Source organism: Meles meles, chromosome 17, assembly GCF_922984935.1.
Source record: "Meles meles chromosome 17, mMelMel3.1 paternal haplotype, whole genome shotgun sequence".
In the NCBI taxonomy this organism is placed as follows: Eukaryota; Metazoa; Chordata; class Mammalia; order Carnivora; family Mustelidae; genus Meles; species Meles meles.
In genome coordinates, this window is record NC_060082.1 from 5,073,514 (window position 1) to 5,092,232 (window position 18,719).

General features: G+C 44.9%; 1 protein-coding gene across 5 annotated transcripts in view; it reads right to left on the reverse strand.

Moving 5' to 3' along the window:
* Window positions 1-1,443: 1,443 nt before the first annotated feature.
* SLAMF6 (SLAM family member 6) overlaps window positions 1,444-18,719 on the reverse strand; it is a 32,990-nt gene continuing 15,714 nt past the window's right edge. The window contains exons 2-9 of one of the 5 annotated variants that reach the window (XR_006815468.1): window positions 11,296-11,628; window positions 7,114-7,374; window positions 6,572-6,700; window positions 6,292-6,330; window positions 5,116-5,195; window positions 3,463-3,537; window positions 2,882-3,091; window positions 1,974-2,107 (exon numbers count right to left, since the gene is read on the reverse strand). Coding sequence is in view for 4 of the 5 variants with exons in the window: in XM_045982045.1 (XP_045838001.1) it covers window positions 1,859-2,107; window positions 5,116-5,195; window positions 6,292-6,330; window positions 6,572-6,700; window positions 7,114-7,374; window positions 11,296-11,628 (1,091 nt within the window). In the remaining variant the exon portion in view is untranslated. Of the gene's footprint in view, window positions 3,092-3,462; window positions 3,538-5,115; window positions 5,196-6,291; window positions 6,331-6,571; window positions 6,701-7,113; window positions 7,375-11,295; window positions 11,629-18,719 lie in introns of all 5 variants that reach the window. The other 4 variants (XM_045982047.1, XM_045982045.1, XM_045982048.1 and 1 more) reach the window with 4 other exon arrangements.

Below are 18,719 nucleotides of genomic sequence, written 5' to 3' on the forward strand. Positions count from 1 at the left end.
ATATTTCATTCTGGTAAAAAAAAAAAAAGTTCTTTAATAGGAAACCATTTGTGGTAGTTATCTTGGGGATTGTAGGGGATTTTTGCTTGTGGAATGTTTGAATTATTTATGATGAGCATGTATTTATTTTTGTGATCAGAAAAAGACACACCAAGGAAAGACGTATCAGAGTCACGGCAGCTAGATGGTGGGATAAGAAGGCCCCAGCCTTGCCCTCCAACAGGAATACGGACGGAACAGCCATTCATAGACAAATACACTTTTACTAGAGTTCCAGGGTGTCCTTGAGAGGTCCTAGGAGCCAGTGGAACCCAAGATCGGAGAACAGCCACATTGCAAAGGGTGAGAACAGTCTCACTTTACGGACATCCGCCAGTCCCCAGGCTGGCACAGCCCAGTGCTTGGAGAGACTCCCTCAGTCTGTGGTTCCTCCCACAGGAGGCACAGAAAGTGAAGCGAGTGTGCCAATTTCCCCAGCCTTTCCAAACGGGCCTGAGAGGTTTGCTTCTGTTCCCAGAATGCTTAGGGAATTTGCATTTCTGCCTCATGGAGGGGCGGTTAAGAACAAAGGAAAGGGGATGGGGCTCATGGCGACTGACATGTGAATCTCCAAAGCCAGCCCATGGGCCCTGCCCGTCAGCTGGCCCACTGGTGAAGCCCAGCAGCTGGCCTGTGTCGGCCCTTGCAGATGCCACCCCACTGGGCACGCCCGCCCCCACCATGCGTGGCCCTACAAACAGCACCCAGCTTGCAGCGGCGGGCACGGACGTCAGCAGCTGGTTGGCTCTGCAGGATTGGGAGAAAGCACACCCTCCCCTCCCCCCGACTGCTCCTTCAGCAGGGAGGGAGAATAATGGCGCTTGTACCCATTATCCTGGGATGCTGAGTACTGCTCCGGGGAAGATGGACCGGTGACTCAGCCCTTAGCCTGGTTCTGCAGAGTAGGGAGAAAGGGTGTGCAACTTCAGTCCTGCATGAGGAATAAGTCCCAGAGAGGCACTGTGCCTCACAGAGCCTATAATTAACAATATCGTATTGTATACCTAAAAATTTGCTAATAGGATAGGTCTTATGTTAAGTGTTCTTATCACATAAAAAACGAAAAATTAAAGAGATTAGAGGAAACTTCTTGTGGTGCCAGATATGTTTATTGTACCAGTTGTGGTCATGGTTTCACGACTGTATTCTTATCTCCAAACTCATTAGGTTGAGTGCATTAAGTATGGACAGCTTTTTGTATGTCAATCCTACCTCAATAATGTGTTGAAAAATAATTTGTTTAAAGATCTCAAACTTGGGGTGCCTGGGTGGCTCAGTTGTCGGGCATCTGCCTTCAGCTCAGTTCATGATCCCAGGGTCCCGGGATCCAGCTCCACATCAGACTCCCTGCTCAGCGGGGAGCCTGCTTCTCCCTCTCCCACTGCCCCTGCTTATGCTCTCTCTCTCTATGTCAAATAAATAAATAAAATCTAAAAAAAAAATTTCAAACTCACACAAAAAATTAGAAAATTCTTCCCTAGAGATGAAAGAATGAAATTTTAAAATCTGATCAGAGGAAAAAGGTAGGAAATGATATGGAACCAGGACACGGGGGATGTATCCTTCCTCTTCTCTTGTGCTGGGGGTTTGCGAGAAGATTCTGTCAGCTCAGGAGGGATGCAGTTTCATAACGGAAACAACAGCAGAAAAAATACTCACACTCATGGCGCTCTTTGGTGCGCTCAGCCCCAACACAGGGGGCTGCAGGTGGCTCGTCTTTAATTCTCACAAAACTCCACCACACATTCATTTATTTATGAAAAAGTATCTGTTGAACATTTTCTATGTGCCAGAGGCTCTGGATACAGAGATAAAATTGTCATGGTCCCTTTCCTGGAGAGGGTACAGTAGAGTAGGAGAAATGGTCATTAAATAAAAATAAATATTTAATGGCATATGATAAATGACACAAAAGGCGTGGCAGCATAACAGGGGTTAGGGGTAGGTCCAGTGGCCTGAAGGTCTTTCTTGGAGGGTAACATGTATGTATTGAGATCTGTAGAGTAAGGAGGCAGGCAGAAAGGGTCTTGAGGCAGATGTGAGGAAACTCTCTCCTCTGATGGAGGGGCTGAAAGAGAATCAGAGAAGCCAAATCAGAGAGGGGCGGGAGGGAGGCATGATGGCTGAGGCTGCAGGTGGGCCACGCCATCCAGAGTTATGGAGACTCCGTTTCTTTCTGAGTGCCTGGGAAGCCTTGCAAGGCCAATTTTAAGCAGACAAGTGAAGGATCTGGTTTATATTAGAAATATTTCTCCAGCTGTCTTGTAGAGAATGGATCAGCTGTCTTGTAGAGAATGGATCAGAAAAATTGGGGAAATTTGTTCAGAGCTTACTGTCACATTCCATGTTGGAGATGATCATGGGTTAATACAGGGTGGTGGATAAGGTTTGGAGAGAACTGGGTTGGTCTACAATACATATTTGGGCCTGGTGATGGAACAGCTGAAGTCAAGACTAACTCTGGTTCCTGGTTTGAGTAACAGGCTGATCCCCATTTTTCAGTCTAGGAGACCAGAGCTCAAGAGTTTGCAGAATATGTCCCAGGAGGTATGTCTATAAATCACATGTGAGGATTTGGAAATAGGCCCAGCCAATTCCAGAGAACATACATAACAATTCCACTGTACTCCCTCCCAGTGAATCACAATCCAGCTTTCTAAAAGGGGAGGAGAGGTTGTTCTCTGAATTATAACTCTCTGTCAAACACAACTCTGTCAGTTGCCGAAGAGAAAGTCAATGTCCAGGCTTGTTCACAGAAGCATGTTTTGGCCTGGAGCAGATTAGAACATGTTATTTGGATCACATGCTGGAAATGACGTTATTCCTAAGACGTTTGACATACTTGAGCAGGTTCTAGTCCGAGGAACTGGAAGGGATAATCCTAAATATTCGAATTCTGTTGCCAGGCAGAAACCAAGCTGTGTTCTCCCCGATGGGATCAGGAGAAGCTGTATCACTCTGAGTTTGAGAAGAAGCCGAGTTCCTTTTGAGACCTCTCAGCAACTTAAATGACATTGTTGAGGGCAGTTGTCCTGGAAGAAATAGGTTTACTCTAATGGAAAAAAGGGAAATGAAGTAGGTTAGTAGAGACGAGAGCCTCCCAGGCTACCTCTCATGGCTGTAGAGAAGGTCTGGAGAACACTAACTGGCAGATAAGGATATTGATAGCTAAGGCAAAGCTAAATTAAAAACTGAATTTAAAAAATCTCATTAAATTCAGGTATGTTGAAAACCTACTTATGGGTGGAGATCCTGAAATACAAGATAACTTCTTGGATATGTTTTGGTGATGTCCTGAGGCTTTCTATACCCTGCTGGTATTCCTGCATCTATAGAATGACCCCTTTACTTGTATTTTATCTGTAAACTTACAAGTCTGGGAAAGAGGTAAGATGTCAGAACAGGGGACAATCATGGGCTTACCTCTTTGGACTGATGAACTGTGGAGTAAATGGTGGAGAAATCACTGCTTTTCACAGGTGTTGGGCTATTTATTTGCTGCAAAAAATAACCACACACATTTGTCTCACACAGACGAGGAGATATTCATGCACAGACGCATTCCGGGGGAAGACAATGCGATAGAGAGGCATGATGTCAAAGTTCTTCAGGAGGAAAAGGCTAGAGACTGTGTGGCCAGAGGAGCTGGAGACCAAACACCACAAGCTCTCCAACCTGAGAAGTTTACTGACACTCCCTGAGGCCCACACAGAAGCACAACAGCCCAGCAGACCAGTGGCTCAAGAGCCAGAAAGGCACAGAAGGGTGACCTTGTTGGCAGGTGGTGTGAAGAAAAGGAAGGATTCTTTCCTGCCCCCGACTCTGCTCTCCTTCTTCCATTTTAAGAGCTGATTCTATAGCTGAAGCGTACAAAAGTACTGGGACTTTTGTCTTAGATCTTTGCTCGCTACAACTGGTGGTATTGCCTGCCCTAGTCTGTCCCTTGACTCGAACTGCCTTGTCCTCATGCTGTTGGGTTCTCCTCAAGCCCAGGGAATGGAAAAGTAGGGGGAACCCCCAGTCCGAAGAATGGTTCTGCTTGGAATACGAATACAGCCATAACAGCAGAAGTGCCTGTGCTCCCACGTTTCGACGTTTCAAACTAATTAAGGAATATTTAGGGTATTTATTAAAACCTCTGGGACACTCCGAAGTATAATTACTGCTAAAGAAGAAGTTAGAAAATTTGCTGGAGATTCACGTATTGGTTTGTTGAGGGCGATTCATCTTGTCTTCAGGATGACCTTGAAAGGAACGTTTGAATAAGCGAGAGTACCCCTCTTGTTACCTGTCTTCAAGGGGCCTACCTTGCAGGTAACCGTGAGGGGCTGCATGACATTTGACACTCACTTGGGGGAATCTAAGATTTCTAGCTGGGACCATTGCTCCCATGAGTTGGCAAAGGCTGAGGTATCTTGGCTTACTTTCCAGAAGACGCATGATATTATTCAGAAATGTTCACCTGCAGGTGCTTCACTTGGGGGGCGGGGAAATTGCTGATGTGCGGCAGAAGAGTTCCTGGTGGCCGGCCAAGGCCATCTGTTATGTTGCAGGGGGGCAGGGAGAGGGTTGAAGGCTGCTCATGCCTTTACCGTCTACTGTTGCAGATCCTTGCCCCACTTCCCCTCTTGAGAGACTGCTTCTGAGTTCCCCTATTTCCACTGCATCCAGGGTGAGAAATCCCCTGCGACCGAATTGTCTGCTCTGGAAACTCTCAGACTTAAGTGAACTCTGAGCCATTCAGCAAGTATTTACTGTGCGTTGTGCTCAGGGAAGAGAGAGGAAGACGTAATTTTCACTTCAGGTAGCTTGTAATTAAGCTGAAAAGGGACAAGACTTACTGATGCATCACGCAGTTAGAGGACCATGTAAAGAAGGGTATGAGCAAACACACCATGGGGCTTGAGCCCTGGGGGCTAGCTAGGTCCCACATACAATGCCATAGTTCCTGCCACTGCCTGTCCTCTCCTCCACGGTGTGCGTCATTGGATTAGTCAGATGATTGTGGTGACAAGTTTGTGAATAAAGGCTATAAAAATCATGTCAATGATGGAGTATAAAGCTGAAAAGACTCACCCTGTTTGGATGTGTGACATGAGCATACACGGTATTCCCTGGAGAGACGGAGACATAATCTATGTTCCTTATGGTCTCTGCTGTTAACACAGGAAGGTGCAGTCAGTGTCCTGCTCTCCTGGGACCTTTGCCTACACCAGGGCACTTTTTGGCTCTAAAGAGGCAGTTGTTCAAGGCAATGCCCTTCCTTAGGGTTCATTCATTTTGACAGTCTTTGAAGTTCTGGGTTGAACCAGAACCTTCTAAGCCATGTGTTCTATTTCTGATCTTATCTCTTAGAGGAATGTGGTCTAGAGGTACCCTAAAGCTTCAGAGTCTACCTCTGGGTTTGCACTGGGCTAGGGAGCTCCTGGACCAAACAACACTGCCTATACAAGGGCTAGAGAACCTCCTTGACAAGGTTAATGGAGCCAGATAAGGTCACATATATAATATTGTTAAACTTCTCAGATTATATTGTAAGTGATTATACTCTAGAGGATTATACTCTAGAGGACTGTATTATATTATCTTATTTATATTATATTATATTATATCATATCATATCATATCATATTATATTATAGAAACTGGAGGCTCAGAAAGTTCAATTAACTTGGTACAAAGTCAAACAGGAAGTGATGCCTGCCTTCCGACTCTGAACCTCATGTTTGTCCTCTACACACAATGTCATATGTCTCTCAGCCAGGAAATGAGACTCACAGCCGATCTGAAGCCAGAACCTGTGTCCCTGTCCTCTATCATACTTTCTTCTTGGACTGTGTCTACTCAGTGTTCAAACCTTGGCTGAAAGACTGATGGGTCTAGCAGTTTGTCTTTGGACCTTTGATGTTCTAACCTTGTCCCTGCCCTGGACTTGTTGGTTGATAATGGACAGGCCATGAACATTTCACTGGCACCTGGTTTCTCATTAGCAGGGCGGGAAATGACCCTAATCCCATTCCAAGAAACTGACTGAGTCACTGGTTTGCATGCTTGTAAGGGGTCCTCTAGGCCCCAGAGGGGAGAGACATGCATATTTACGGGTCATCTCCTTTTGCACCATCTGGTCCATCTCAATAAAGACATTCCGACTCCATCCTCTCTCATTTCCAGCCCTCTGACTAGCCCTTTTCCTCCTCCATTAGGCTCTCCCTATCTGTTCTATGATTGGGAGCTAAGATTCTGCAAGCTCACCAGGACTCTGGGTTTGTGGAGTAGAGAAATGAAAGATGCCTGAAAAATAAAATCAGGTAAATTGAAATTTGTGAGTGTAGTGAGAGAGGCTCCCACACCCTACCCCATGCCCACAGGTGTCTCTCTAGAGGATGTGGGGGAGGTGGGCAGCAGGGGAAGTGCAGCTGGACCTTGAGGCTTGGTTGGGCATTTTCCGGCAGGACCCACCCCCTTGGGAACTTAGCAGGTGTTGGGTCACATCCCAGGGGTTGTCCCAGTGGACCAGCCTCCCTCCTTTTACCTTTTCTCCACAAACAATCTTTTTTCCTCCAAACAAATAACCCCACAGTGATGGCTGTGCACATCAAAATAACCACAACCACAGTTATAATCCACGTGGTATCGGGCTGATTTTTCATACTCAAAACACCTGAAAAAGGAAAAACGAAGCTGCATTTGAGACACAGGGAGTGTTTTCCTCAGAGCCTCTGCTGAGCCTCTTTTAGGCCCCCTTTTGGGCGCTGGCTAGGCTCTGGCTCTGGGTAGATTTTCTGAGAGTGGGAGTCCTTATGGCAGACAGGACAGGAGCCTGGTAGAGCCAGAGTGGGGAGCAGTTCTGACTCCCCAGGGACTTTGCTCCCGAGCTCTGAGTGAGCTGGAGGTGGGGTTGGGGGAGGAAGGGAGGAAGGAGAGGCACAGAGTGGCAGGAGTGTCTGTCTTCTCCCAGCAGTGTTTGACTGCCTCCCCCTGGGCCACTGTTTTGGGGAATCACCTTGGGCAGGAGGGACACACCACACCCACAGCTGTTCAAATCTCCCAGAGGCACCTGAGACAGACTGTTACCTTCGCAGAGTCTCTGAGTGGAGACAGAGGAGGATACGTTGCTGACAGGATTCTCAGCTATGCAGGTGAACTCCTGTTCACCGGAATTCCTGGAGTCCCAGGAGATAGTGAGGTTTGCTTCATTTATAGATGTGTTTCCTACAACCTGCCACCTTACGAAGGTGTCCTTTGAGTTCTCCACAAAGCAGGTCAGCTGGATCTCACAAGTCCCAGTCTCAGACAGCCAAGCGTGACTGACAGTTTGTAAGTTCCTCAGTCGTCCTGCGGGCAGAGAGAAGACCCGAACTAAGAACAAATGGCTTGGTTCAGCCCTCTGTGAAAAATATCCTTCCCACCACAGAATGACTCTGCATTCCACCCGACTCTCCCTGCTATGGTCTGTGTACTCTGTAAGTAAGTTGGTTTCTATTACTTAATTGACGACACCAAGGTCTGGGGTGACCGAATGATGAAGGGCATGTGCATGGGACAGAGTAGCCAGAGGGAGAAGTGGGTAGAGACACACCAGAGCAGCCACCAACTACTTAGATGATTTGGGCTGCTTGATTTACTTGCTGGGCCCCGGTTTATTCCTGGTGTCCTTTCTAGCCTTGCACATAGCCTCGTGTAAAGACATTTGGGAATTCTGCTGAGGGTCGACTCTACTTTAGCCAGGGCAGAAGCCAGGAGACCAGACTCAAGAGCCCTGTTTCCTCAACTGTCACAATTCCCTTCCCTAGTTGGGATGGGAAATAAAAGCTTAACGTCCTTGAGGAACTGTATTTCTCACAAATCTGCAGGAATCCCGGACCTCATTGTATCGGGAGCTGGCTCCCACGATGGCAAAGAGACTCTGGTGTGGAATGCCAGCAAGTCACAAAGGGAAATGTTGAGGATTGAAAAACCAGGGAAAGGAGTGAAATTGAATGAGCGAGCAACTCTTGGGAGCAAGAAATACATTCAGACACGTGAGAGAACATCTGCTGTGGAAATTTCTGAGAGCAGAGGCCAGAAAATATTGGCTATTAAGATGTCAGTAGCTGTGAATCAACGGGGAAATGGGCGCATACAGGAAAGGCCACCGACATGGACTTGGTCAGAGGGTAATGGTGACCCAGAGGAGAACTTAATTACCCGCCGCCCCCCACCCCGTCTGGTAGGAAGAGAATGAAGGATGCTCTAAGCTTCGTTAATGGAGCCGGAGGTGGGACATATTTCGAGAGAAAGGAGATTTTGTGTAATGGCAAGTGTTGGATTTGGAGTTAGGAAGATCTAGGTTAGATTCATGGCTTTGTTGCTTACTGGTTACATGACCACGGATACATTTTCAATCTCTCCGCACCTCAGTTTCCTTATCTGTAAAACTGGGCAATAATACCAACTCCTTAGGGAATTATGAGGATTAACTGAGACGGTGCCTAGCACAGCAATGGCAAATACTTGGCGTGAATGCCACATTTCCCTCAACTTGCGTCCACAGCTGACCTCAATTTATCTTGTTACCTTTTTCCACTTAATGAATATAAAATTGCCCATGTGACATTTCCACTTGAATATAATGTGTGTCTCAAACTCAGCGTGTTCAAAAGCATTCCTGTTTTTCTCACCCAAGCCTGCTCAGTCCATAGCCTTCAGCACCCTTGTTGGTAATCGCCTTTCCAGTTGCCAAAAGCCCCGGAGCTGAATCACCCCTTCCTCTGATACCATATCAGGACATCCTTGTGGCTTTACCTCCTAAATATATCCAGAGTCCAGCCCCTTCTCCTCACCACCACTGTTACCACCCTGGAGCAAAGCAGTGGCATCTCTTGCTTCGCTTGTCACAGTGGCCTAATTGGTAATTGGCTTCTACTGCTGTCCCCTGGAGCCTATTTCTTAAGGGGGCAGTCAAAGGGATACATTAAGCAAGTAAGTCAAATCATATTACTGCTCTTCAAAACACTCTGATGGTCCTCAGCCTCACAGAGTAGAAGCCAAAGTCCTTGTGATGGTTCTCAGGGCCTTCCTAGACGTGGCCCCTATTTCTTTAGTGATCTTGTTTCCTATTACTCTCCCCTCACTCTGCTCCTTGGTGTTGGACCTCCTCAGTGTTCTTTGAGCCTGCTGGGCACAGGGAATGCCTATGCTAGATGGCTCTTCATTCAAACATCTACATGGCTCACTCTCTCATCTCCAGCAGGTCTTGGCTCAAATGTTATTTACTCGGTGAAGCCTATTATGATCACCCCATTTAGAACCCACCCCTGTTCTCTGGCGCTGCTGATGCCAAAAGGCCCTGAGAAGGGATTGGCCTTGAACGTGGGGGGTATGGTTATTGCAGAGGAAGTCATGCTTGGTCTTCTGAAGAATGGCAGGAGAACCTTGTCTCACCAAGTATGATGGAGCCTGATATGGGGTCTGTTCTCAGACTTTTGACTGGATGTCTCTCTTCTCTCTAGGGTCCTAGCTCTGCCTTGATGGTCCTGGTCACCCTGAGTGATTCTGCTTGTAGTGGGTTGAATGATGACAACCTCCCTTCCCCATCCCTCAGCCAAAGATATCCCCATGTCCTAATCCCCAAAATCTTATTTGGAAAAGGGTCTTTGCAGGTGTAATTAAGTGAGACGAGGAGATGATTCTGGATTATCTGGGTGGGCCCTAATCCAATAGCAAGGGTCCTTGTCAGTGGAAAACAGAGATATTTGAGACAGAAGAGGAGATCACATAGGGAAAGGGGGATGCAGAGACTGCTGTGATTTTGTCACAGAACAACAGACACCAAGGAATGCCAACAGCACCCAGAAGCTGGAAGAAGCAAAGAACGGATTGCTCTCTAGGGCCTCCAGAGGGAATGTGGCCCTGCCCACACCTTGATTTTGCACAGAAGGCCTCTGGAATTGTGAGAGAATAAAATTTCTGTTGTTTTAAGCCACCATATTTGTGGTGTTTTGTTTTGGCAGCCTCAAAAAACTAGTATACTGTCCCAGGGTGATTTTGCACCTTTGGTTGGAATTCCTGTTGCAGACCTTTCTAGACAATCTCTCTTTCCCATCATGTTTACCTGTTCTGCATCCTGTTCTTTTAGGGACACAACTTTGACCAATCTAAAATGGTAAATCCATTTGGGGGATTCTAAAGGTTCACATGTGACCTATTTGTGGTGAAATTTGATTTTAACTAAAGTGTTTTTTTTGGATTCCATGTCTTAACACAAAGGACTCTGGGTGAATTTTAGATACCATGGATTTTGGAGGATATAAGAATTATAGAATCTTGGTGGCCTTTAAAGTTGCCAACTTAATGCTTGGATCTCCTGTACAACATTCCCACCAAGTTACTATCTTAAAGTCATTCATGGCATCTCTGAACAGCATTGATTGCCAAAAGGAGGTTTTCCCCCACCCCAATCTGATTCATAAGCTGTCTCATAGTTTCTATAACTTTATGTCGAGGACATGAGCCATCTGGGGGAACTAAATAACCTTGAGATGCCTGACTGGTTCAGTTGGTTAAGCATCTCCCTTGAGCTCAGATCATGATCAAAGGGTCCTGGGATCAAGTCCCGCATCAGGTTCCTTGCTAAGTGGAGAGTCTGCTTCTCCCTCTGCCTGCTGCTCCCTCTGCCTGCTTCTCCCTCTGCCTGCTGCTCCCACCACTTTTGCTCTTTCTCTCTCTGACAAATAAATAAATAAAAATCTTAAAAAAAAAGAAGTTAAATAACCTTGATAGAAAATATCTTTCTTATTATCCGCTCATCTTTATAGAGCACTGTTCTCTACACTGATCACTCTGCAGTGTTAGACCGGCCTTACTGTCTCCACGACTGCAGGCAGGTTGCTTGCGCTGACTCGAGGCCTCAGGCGAAAGGGTGGCACCTGCCTCATGGAGCTGTTGTGAAGAATATACTAGAGATACAGGTAATGCACAAAGTAAGAGAGTCATAGCGACTTCACTTCTGCTACTTGCAGAGACTTGCTGGTCAAGAGGAACTATTTTAGAGTGTGAGTGAGAGTGATGGCATTTGAAGCCAGGAGTTACAAGACCCACTTTTCTTTCCTCCACTCTGCCACTAGCTGGTGGGCCTGCTTTTCTGCCAGACCTCAGTCTGACCACAAAGCCATGCCCTTTACCACTAGGCTACAGTGCGCACTTGCAGTCACATAGGATCTGACCTCCGTAGTATCTTTCAGTCCATACACAATTAAACCCCACGCTTTGACTCACTGAAGACCTGCAGAGTGTAACAGGAGAACTCTCTAGAGATCTGAATGGTCATCTGGGCGCAGTAATGTCCTGCGTCTGCCGCGGTCAGGTTGCTGAGTCGTAGGGAGTGGTTCTCCATCAGCTGCAGTCGATCTTTCCGTTCTGGGTCGGTCACCAAGAAGTGAAAATCTGGATCAGCGTTCGGCAATATGAAGGCGATGGAGTTTCCATTGTGAAGCCAGGTGATGGACTGAATATCCGTAGGCACAGGAAGTTTCAGGGAAAGAGTTACCGACTCCCCCAGGACCCCATTCACTGTCAGTGGGTTTGAGCTGTCTTGTGAAGCTGTGTTCCCTGTAAGCAAAGAAGGGAAACGGCTATGACCATCCCCCTCTGCTTACCCCTGCTCCCCACACCCTTTCCCCTAACTCTACCCATCTGTGAGAGCCTTCTGATACCCAAGCCCAGAGATAGGAGGGAGACAGACAGGGGTTAGGAGAAGTGCTGAAATGGACAATCACAGAGGTTCCACCCCCAACAAAATGTGTGGCATTCCTGGATAATGGACAGTTGGCCCAGATGGTTCTGGCCCAGTCCACCATCCCGCACAAGCCGGTCACTCCCGGGTCATGACCACGATATCTGACTCCAGCTTCTGAGTTCTCTGGGCATGAGGTGGACAGGGACACAGAACTTCATCTACGCCCTGGCATAGGCTCTAGAAACCACCAGTCTTTGCTGATGAAGTTTAACGAAAACTCAACACTTACTGATTACCTACTCTGCTCAACGTAGTATGTTCGTGGGGCTTAGAGGACTGATCATGAGAATGTATAGCTTTTTTATCCATTATTCCCTTTGATGCTGTTACAATTCTGGGAGGCAGGTAGGATGGATAGTACTATCTCCATTTATAGATAAAGGAACCGAGGCATGAAGAATTTAACTTATTTCCCCAGTGAGTTGTCCAGATGAAGAATATGAGTCAGGATCCAAACGTAACTATTCTGGCTGCACGACTTTGTGCTCTTTTTATGATACCAGAAGATACCTTTTCTATTCTCGAAAAGATTATAGTCTAATTGAGGAGATGAAACTGATAAAGATCAAAGTAATATATATATAAGGAGCTCCTGGGTGGTTCAGTTGGTTAAGCGTCTGACTGTTGATTTTGGCTCAGGTCATGATCTTAGGGTGGGGAGATCGAACCCCACATCGGGCTCCGTGCTCTGGGGGCAGTTTGCTTGAAGATTCTCTCCCTCTGCTTCTGGCTTTCCCACTGCTCACACACGTTCACACACACACACACACACACACACACACACACACACTCTCTCTCTCTCTCTCTCTCTCTCTAGCTAAAATAAATACATAAACTGTTTTTTAAAAAAAGTAATAAATATAATTTCAAAGGAAGAGATAAAAGCCATATTCTCATGTGCTTATCTCAGAGCCATTAATGTTTGAGCAAAAAAGGTGAAATAGTCACAATGATTCTTAAAGATGTTTCTTTAGCATGCTTTGCGAATACTAAGCCCTCCCCACACCATTTTGTAGACCAATTTACTCGTTTGTCTAACTGACCGTGCCTTAATTATCCTTGTATCTCAGCACTGTGCCCGACATGAAGTAGGATCTGGACATGTTTGAGTGAATCAGTGAAGAATTAATTGCAACCATGACCCAACCCTCTCTAGATCTCTTCCTTCTCAAGAGAGGATCTGAGCAAGGAGGAAATAGCTCTTGCGATCCTGACACTCAGCCTCTGGGTGAGCTCTCGCTTCCTCTCTCCCTCCCGGACGGTCCTGTAGAAGCTGGGCACAGACACATGGCCCCCTCTTCACCACATCTTTCCCGTCAGGAGCTCAATGTGCTCGTATCAGTTGTCTTAGCCCTTCTACCCTCTAGTAACTACATGGGTGAGTATCACAAGCAAAATCTCGAGCAAAGATTTATTTTGATTTTATTTTTATTATTGATTCCATTTATTGAAAGTTAAAAAATGGGCAAAACAAATCTGTTGTAGAAATCAGGACAGTGGTCCCCTTTGAGGAGGAAGGAGAGAACAAGTAGGAGGGAGCATAAACAAGGATTTCTGGGCTGCTGCTAATGTTCTATTTCTTTTTTTTTTAAGATTTTATTTATTTATTTCATAGACAGAGATCACAAGTAGGCAGAGAGGCAGGCAGAGAGAGAGGGAAGCAGGCTCCCCGCTGAGCAGAGAGCCCAATGAGGGGCTCGATCTCAGGACCCTGGGAACATGACCTGAGCCGAAGGCAGAGGCTTTAACCCACTGAGCCACCCAGGTGCCCCTAATTTTCTATTTCTTGACCTGTGCCTTGATACACAGATTTATTCATTTTATGACAATTCATTGAGTTCACACTTAGGATTTGTATAGTTTTCTCACAGTGTGCTATATTTCTTTTATTTTTTAAAATTTAAATTCAATTAATTAACATATAATGTCTTATTAGTTTCAGAGGTACAGTGATTCACCAGCTGCATTTAACACTCAAAGCTCATTACATCAAGTGACCTCCTTAATGCCTATCACCCAACCCCCCCACCTCCCCTCAGCAACCCTCAGTTTGTTTCCTAGAGTTAAGAGTTTCTTATGGTTTGTCTCCCTCTCTGATTTTGTCTTATTTTATTTTTTGTTCCCTTCCCCTATGTCCCTCTGCTTTGTTTCTTAAAATCCACATATGCGTGAAATCATATCATTGTTTTTCTCTGACTGACTTATTTCCCTTAACATAATATCCTCTAGTTCTATCCACGTCATTGCAAATGGCAAAAATTCATGGTTTTTGAAGGGCTAGTAATATTCCATTGTGAGACACACATGTATATCTATATCTCACATATTTATCCGCTCATCTGTTGATGGCTATCTTGTAGGAGAATGAAATTGGACCATTTTCTCACACCGCACACAAAAATAAACTCAAAATGAATGAAAGACCTGAATGTGAGACAAGAATCCATCAAAATCCTAGAGGAGAACATAGGCAGCAACCTCTTTGACCCCAGCAGCAACAACTTCTTACTAGACATGTCTCCAAAGGCAAGGGAAATGAAAGCAAAAAATGAACTACTGGGACTTCATCAAGATAGTTGCACAGCAAAAGAAACAGTTGATAAAACTAAAAGGCAACCCACAGAATGAGAAAAGATACTTGCAAGTGTCTTATCAGATAAAGGGCTAGTATCCAAGATCTATAAAGAACTTATCAAACTCAACACCACAAAACCAAATAATTCAGTCCAGAAATGGGCAGAAGATGTGAATAGACATTTCTCTAAAGAAGACATCCAAATGGCCAATAGACACACGAAAAAATACTCAACGTGACTTGCCATCAGGGAAATGCAAATCAAAACCACAGTGAGATACCACCTCACACCAGTCCGAAAGGCTAAAATTAACCAGTCAGGAAACGACGGGTGTTGGCAAGGATGCGGAGAAAGGAGAACCCTCCTACATTGTTGGTGGGAACGCGAGCTGGTGCAGCCACTCTGGAAAACAGCATGGAGGGTCCTCAGAAAGTTGAAAATAGAGCTGCCCTCCGACCCAGCAATTATGCCACTAGATATTTATCCAAAGGACACAAACATAGTGACCAGAGGGGGCAGCTGCACCCCAAAGTTGATATCAGCAACGTCCACAGTAACCAAACTATGGAAGGAGTCACTGTGTTAGATTTCAGTTAAAAATGTTAGAACAACAACAAAAACAAAATCAAACCAAAAGAGTTACCATGGCCTACAAGGACCAAAATGATTTGCTCATTTTTATCTCTCCGAACTTCCTGTCACTCTCCCCAGACTGGTTCACTTTGCTCCAACTATACGGGCCTGGCTATCCCTGAATCGACTAGGGCTCATACACGTTCAGTTCCCTCTGTCTGGAAGCACTCCCCCCAGGGGTGCACAGGGCTCACTTTTTCACCTCAAAAAGGTATTTATTTATTTTTTAAAAGATTATTTATTTATTTAATAGAGAGGTAGAGATCACAAGTAGGCAGAGAGGCGGGCAGAGGGAGAGGCAGAAGCAGGCTCTCCGCTGAGCAGGGAGCCTGATGTGGGACTTGATCCCAGGACCCTAGGATCATGACCTGAGCTGAAGACAGCCGCTTAACTGACTGAGCCACCCAGGCGCCCCTCACCTCAAAAAGGTATTTAATGACCACATTCTCTTTCAGAGAGGACCACTCTTCCCTTATCACCCACCGTCACCCTTATATATTCAGCTGCCCTTTCTTGAAATTTAAATTCAGTTTCATTACCATACACTGTATCATTGGTTTCAGGGGTAGAATTTATGATTCATAGGTTGCATATAACACCCAATGCTCATTACATCAAGTGTCCCCTTCTTAACGCCTATCCTCCCCACCCACCTCCCCTCCAGTGACCCTCAGTTTGTTTCTTAGAGTTGTCTCTAATGGTTTGCCACCCGCTCTGTTTTCATCTGATTTTATTTTTCCTTTCTTTCTGCTATATTCATCTGCTTTGTTTCTTAAATTCCACATATGAGTGAAATCATGTGGTATTTGTCTTTCTCTAACTGACTTATTTCCCTTAGGATAATACCTTCTAGTTCCATCCATATCACTGCAAATGGCAAGATGTCATTGTTTTTGATGGCTGAGTAATATTCCACTATATATATATATGATATATATATATATCTCACATCTTCTTTATCCATTCATCTGTCAAAGGACATCTGGGTCCTTTCCATACTTTGGCTATTGTGGACATTGCTGCTATAAACATTGGGGTGCTGTGTCCCTTCGAATCACTATGTTTATGTCCTTTGGGGTAAATGTCCAGTAGTGGAATTGCTGGTTTGTAGGGTAGCTCTATTTTTAACGTTTTCGAGGAATCTCCATGCTGTTTTTCCAGAGCGGCTGTACCAGCTTGCCTTCCCACCCTTGTACATTCAGCTGCCCTTGAATTTATTTTTTCCATAATGCTTACCACTTAGCATACTTTATAATTTTCATTTTTTAAAAATTCTCTCTCCCTTCCACTAGAACATAAGCTCCATGAGGACAAAGATTTTTCTGGTTTTTTTTTTTCATTGTTGTGATCACTCTGGAACAATGTTTGGCATGTTGTAGGTACAGATGACTCATTCAATGAGTTTTGTAAGGAGTTTGAGAATACCCTGGGACCCGAGGACTCCCCAGGAACTGTTGCCTCTCTGCCTAGCATATTCCTTAAAATCTCCTTTTTAAGAAAATAGATTTCAATTATGCATTTAACAAGACATTCTTCTACTATTTGCTTAGTTCTATGCTAACTCAGTGAATGGAGCCTTAGAGATCATGGCATTCAGGCGATATGTATTAGATTCCTTTTATGGACCAATTTTGGGGCTAAAGATCAGGAATGTGAATAGAAAATGTTGGTCTTCTGGGCTTACTATGTGGAAGAGGAGCCTGGTAGGTAAGGGAGTAGTTTTGGTGCAGTGAGCTAGCCCTTGAGCTAGGATGGGGCTGACCTCTGCACTGCCTTGTACCTGGTACACTCAGTACCAAATCCTTCTTTCTTTTTGTTGTTATTATGAAATGGTTTTCCTCTCTTTCTAGAATCTTGAGAATAGGATTGTGCTTATTCTTTCTGTATCCCTAGCACATAGCACACTTTCTAGCTCAAAAAATGCCATGCTCTGTGGGACAAAGAAGTGAGCACCAGGGGCTGGGAGAGTTGGGGGTCATCAGGGAACACGTCACAGGGGAGATAACATTGTAGCAGGGTTTGAATAAAAACAAGAGGTTCCCAGAGCTTAATAATTTGTGATTCTTCCAAGAATGCCCTCCCTGCTCTTTCTCTGCTCTGTTACTCATTGTGCCTGAAATGTCCTTCTTCGCCTTTTCCACCTGGTGAGTTTCTAGTTATCCTTCAAGGATGAGCTCAAATATCTGTTTGCCTCTGCTTATATTTGTGGGGAGTGCGTTTGGGTACAGGGTAATGAGAAAGGAGCCTGTAACCGAAGAAGAGACAAAGAGGGAAAGGTGGAGGAAGGGAAGGTAGGGGTCCCCTGAGGGTCTACAAATAAAGAAAAAGGCTGGTGGCACTTTGCTTGGGGAAGGTGAAGGACAGAAATTCCAGAAAATGTCCCAAAACCCTTCTGTGAGACTTAGGACACAAGGAAAGCTTCTTCAGGGCCCAGGTGATTTTGTCCCCAGCGAGAACACCACAACGCAAGAAACTCTTCAAAGCTTCTGCCTTTTGTCTTTTAGAAACTAGCTAAAGAATTGTTGGAACAGGAAAAGAAACGTTTTGAGTAGGATCCCTTCTGCCCCCCACCTGGGCAGATGATTCATAAAGTGTCTAACGGTTAACTCAGCTTCATCATAGTGCTAAAAATCCCTGCCCTGGGAGAGCATAAGCCTCATGAGCATAACATGCACTGTATGTATAGGCATGTTTTCTGAGTATGCGTGTGCAACTTCATGCCTGCCCATGACATGTGATGAGGAGCAACTCCCCCCCGAATATTCATCCCAGACCCCAATGACAGGATTCTGCTTATCTACAAAGTTAATGCAGTCGCTGTCAAAATGCCAACAGCATTTTTCATAGAACTAGGACAAAAAATCCTAGAATTTGTATGGAACCACAAAAAACCCTCAATAGCCAAAGCAATTCTGAAAAAGAAGGACAAAGCTGGAGAATCCCAATTCCGATTTTAAGATACACTACAAAGCTGTAGCAATCAAAACAGTTTGACACTGGCCGAAAATAGACACACAGGTCAATGGAACAGAATAGAGAGCCCAGAAACAAAACCAGGTACATAGTCAGTTAATCTTCAACAAAGAAAGTAAAAATATACAATGGGGAAAATACAGTCTCTTCAACAAATGGTGTTGGGAAAACTGGACAGTTACATGCAAAACGACGACAGTGGACCACTTTCTTATACACACACAAAAATAAACCCAAAGGGGATTAAAGACCTAAATGTGAGACCTGACACCATAAAACTCCTAGAAGAAAACACAAGCAGTAATGTCTTTGACACCAGCCATAGAAACATTTTTCTAAGTATGTCTCCTTTGGCAAGTAAAATTAAATGATTGGGGCTATACCAAAACAAAAAGCTTTTGCACAGTGAAGGAAACCATCAACAAAACAAAAAGACAACCTACTGAATGGGAGAAGATATTTGCAAATGACATATCTGATAAAAGATTAGTATTGAAAATCTATAAAGAACTTATACAACTTAACAGCCCCAAAACAAATAATCCAATTTAAAAATGGGCAGAAGGCATGAACAGGCATTTCTCCAGAGAAGACATCCAAATGGCCAAGAGACACATGAAAAAATGCTCAATGTCACTCGCCATCAGGGAAATGCAACTCAAAACCACAATGAGATACCACCTCACACTTGTTAGAAGGGCTAAAATCAAAGGCACAAGAAA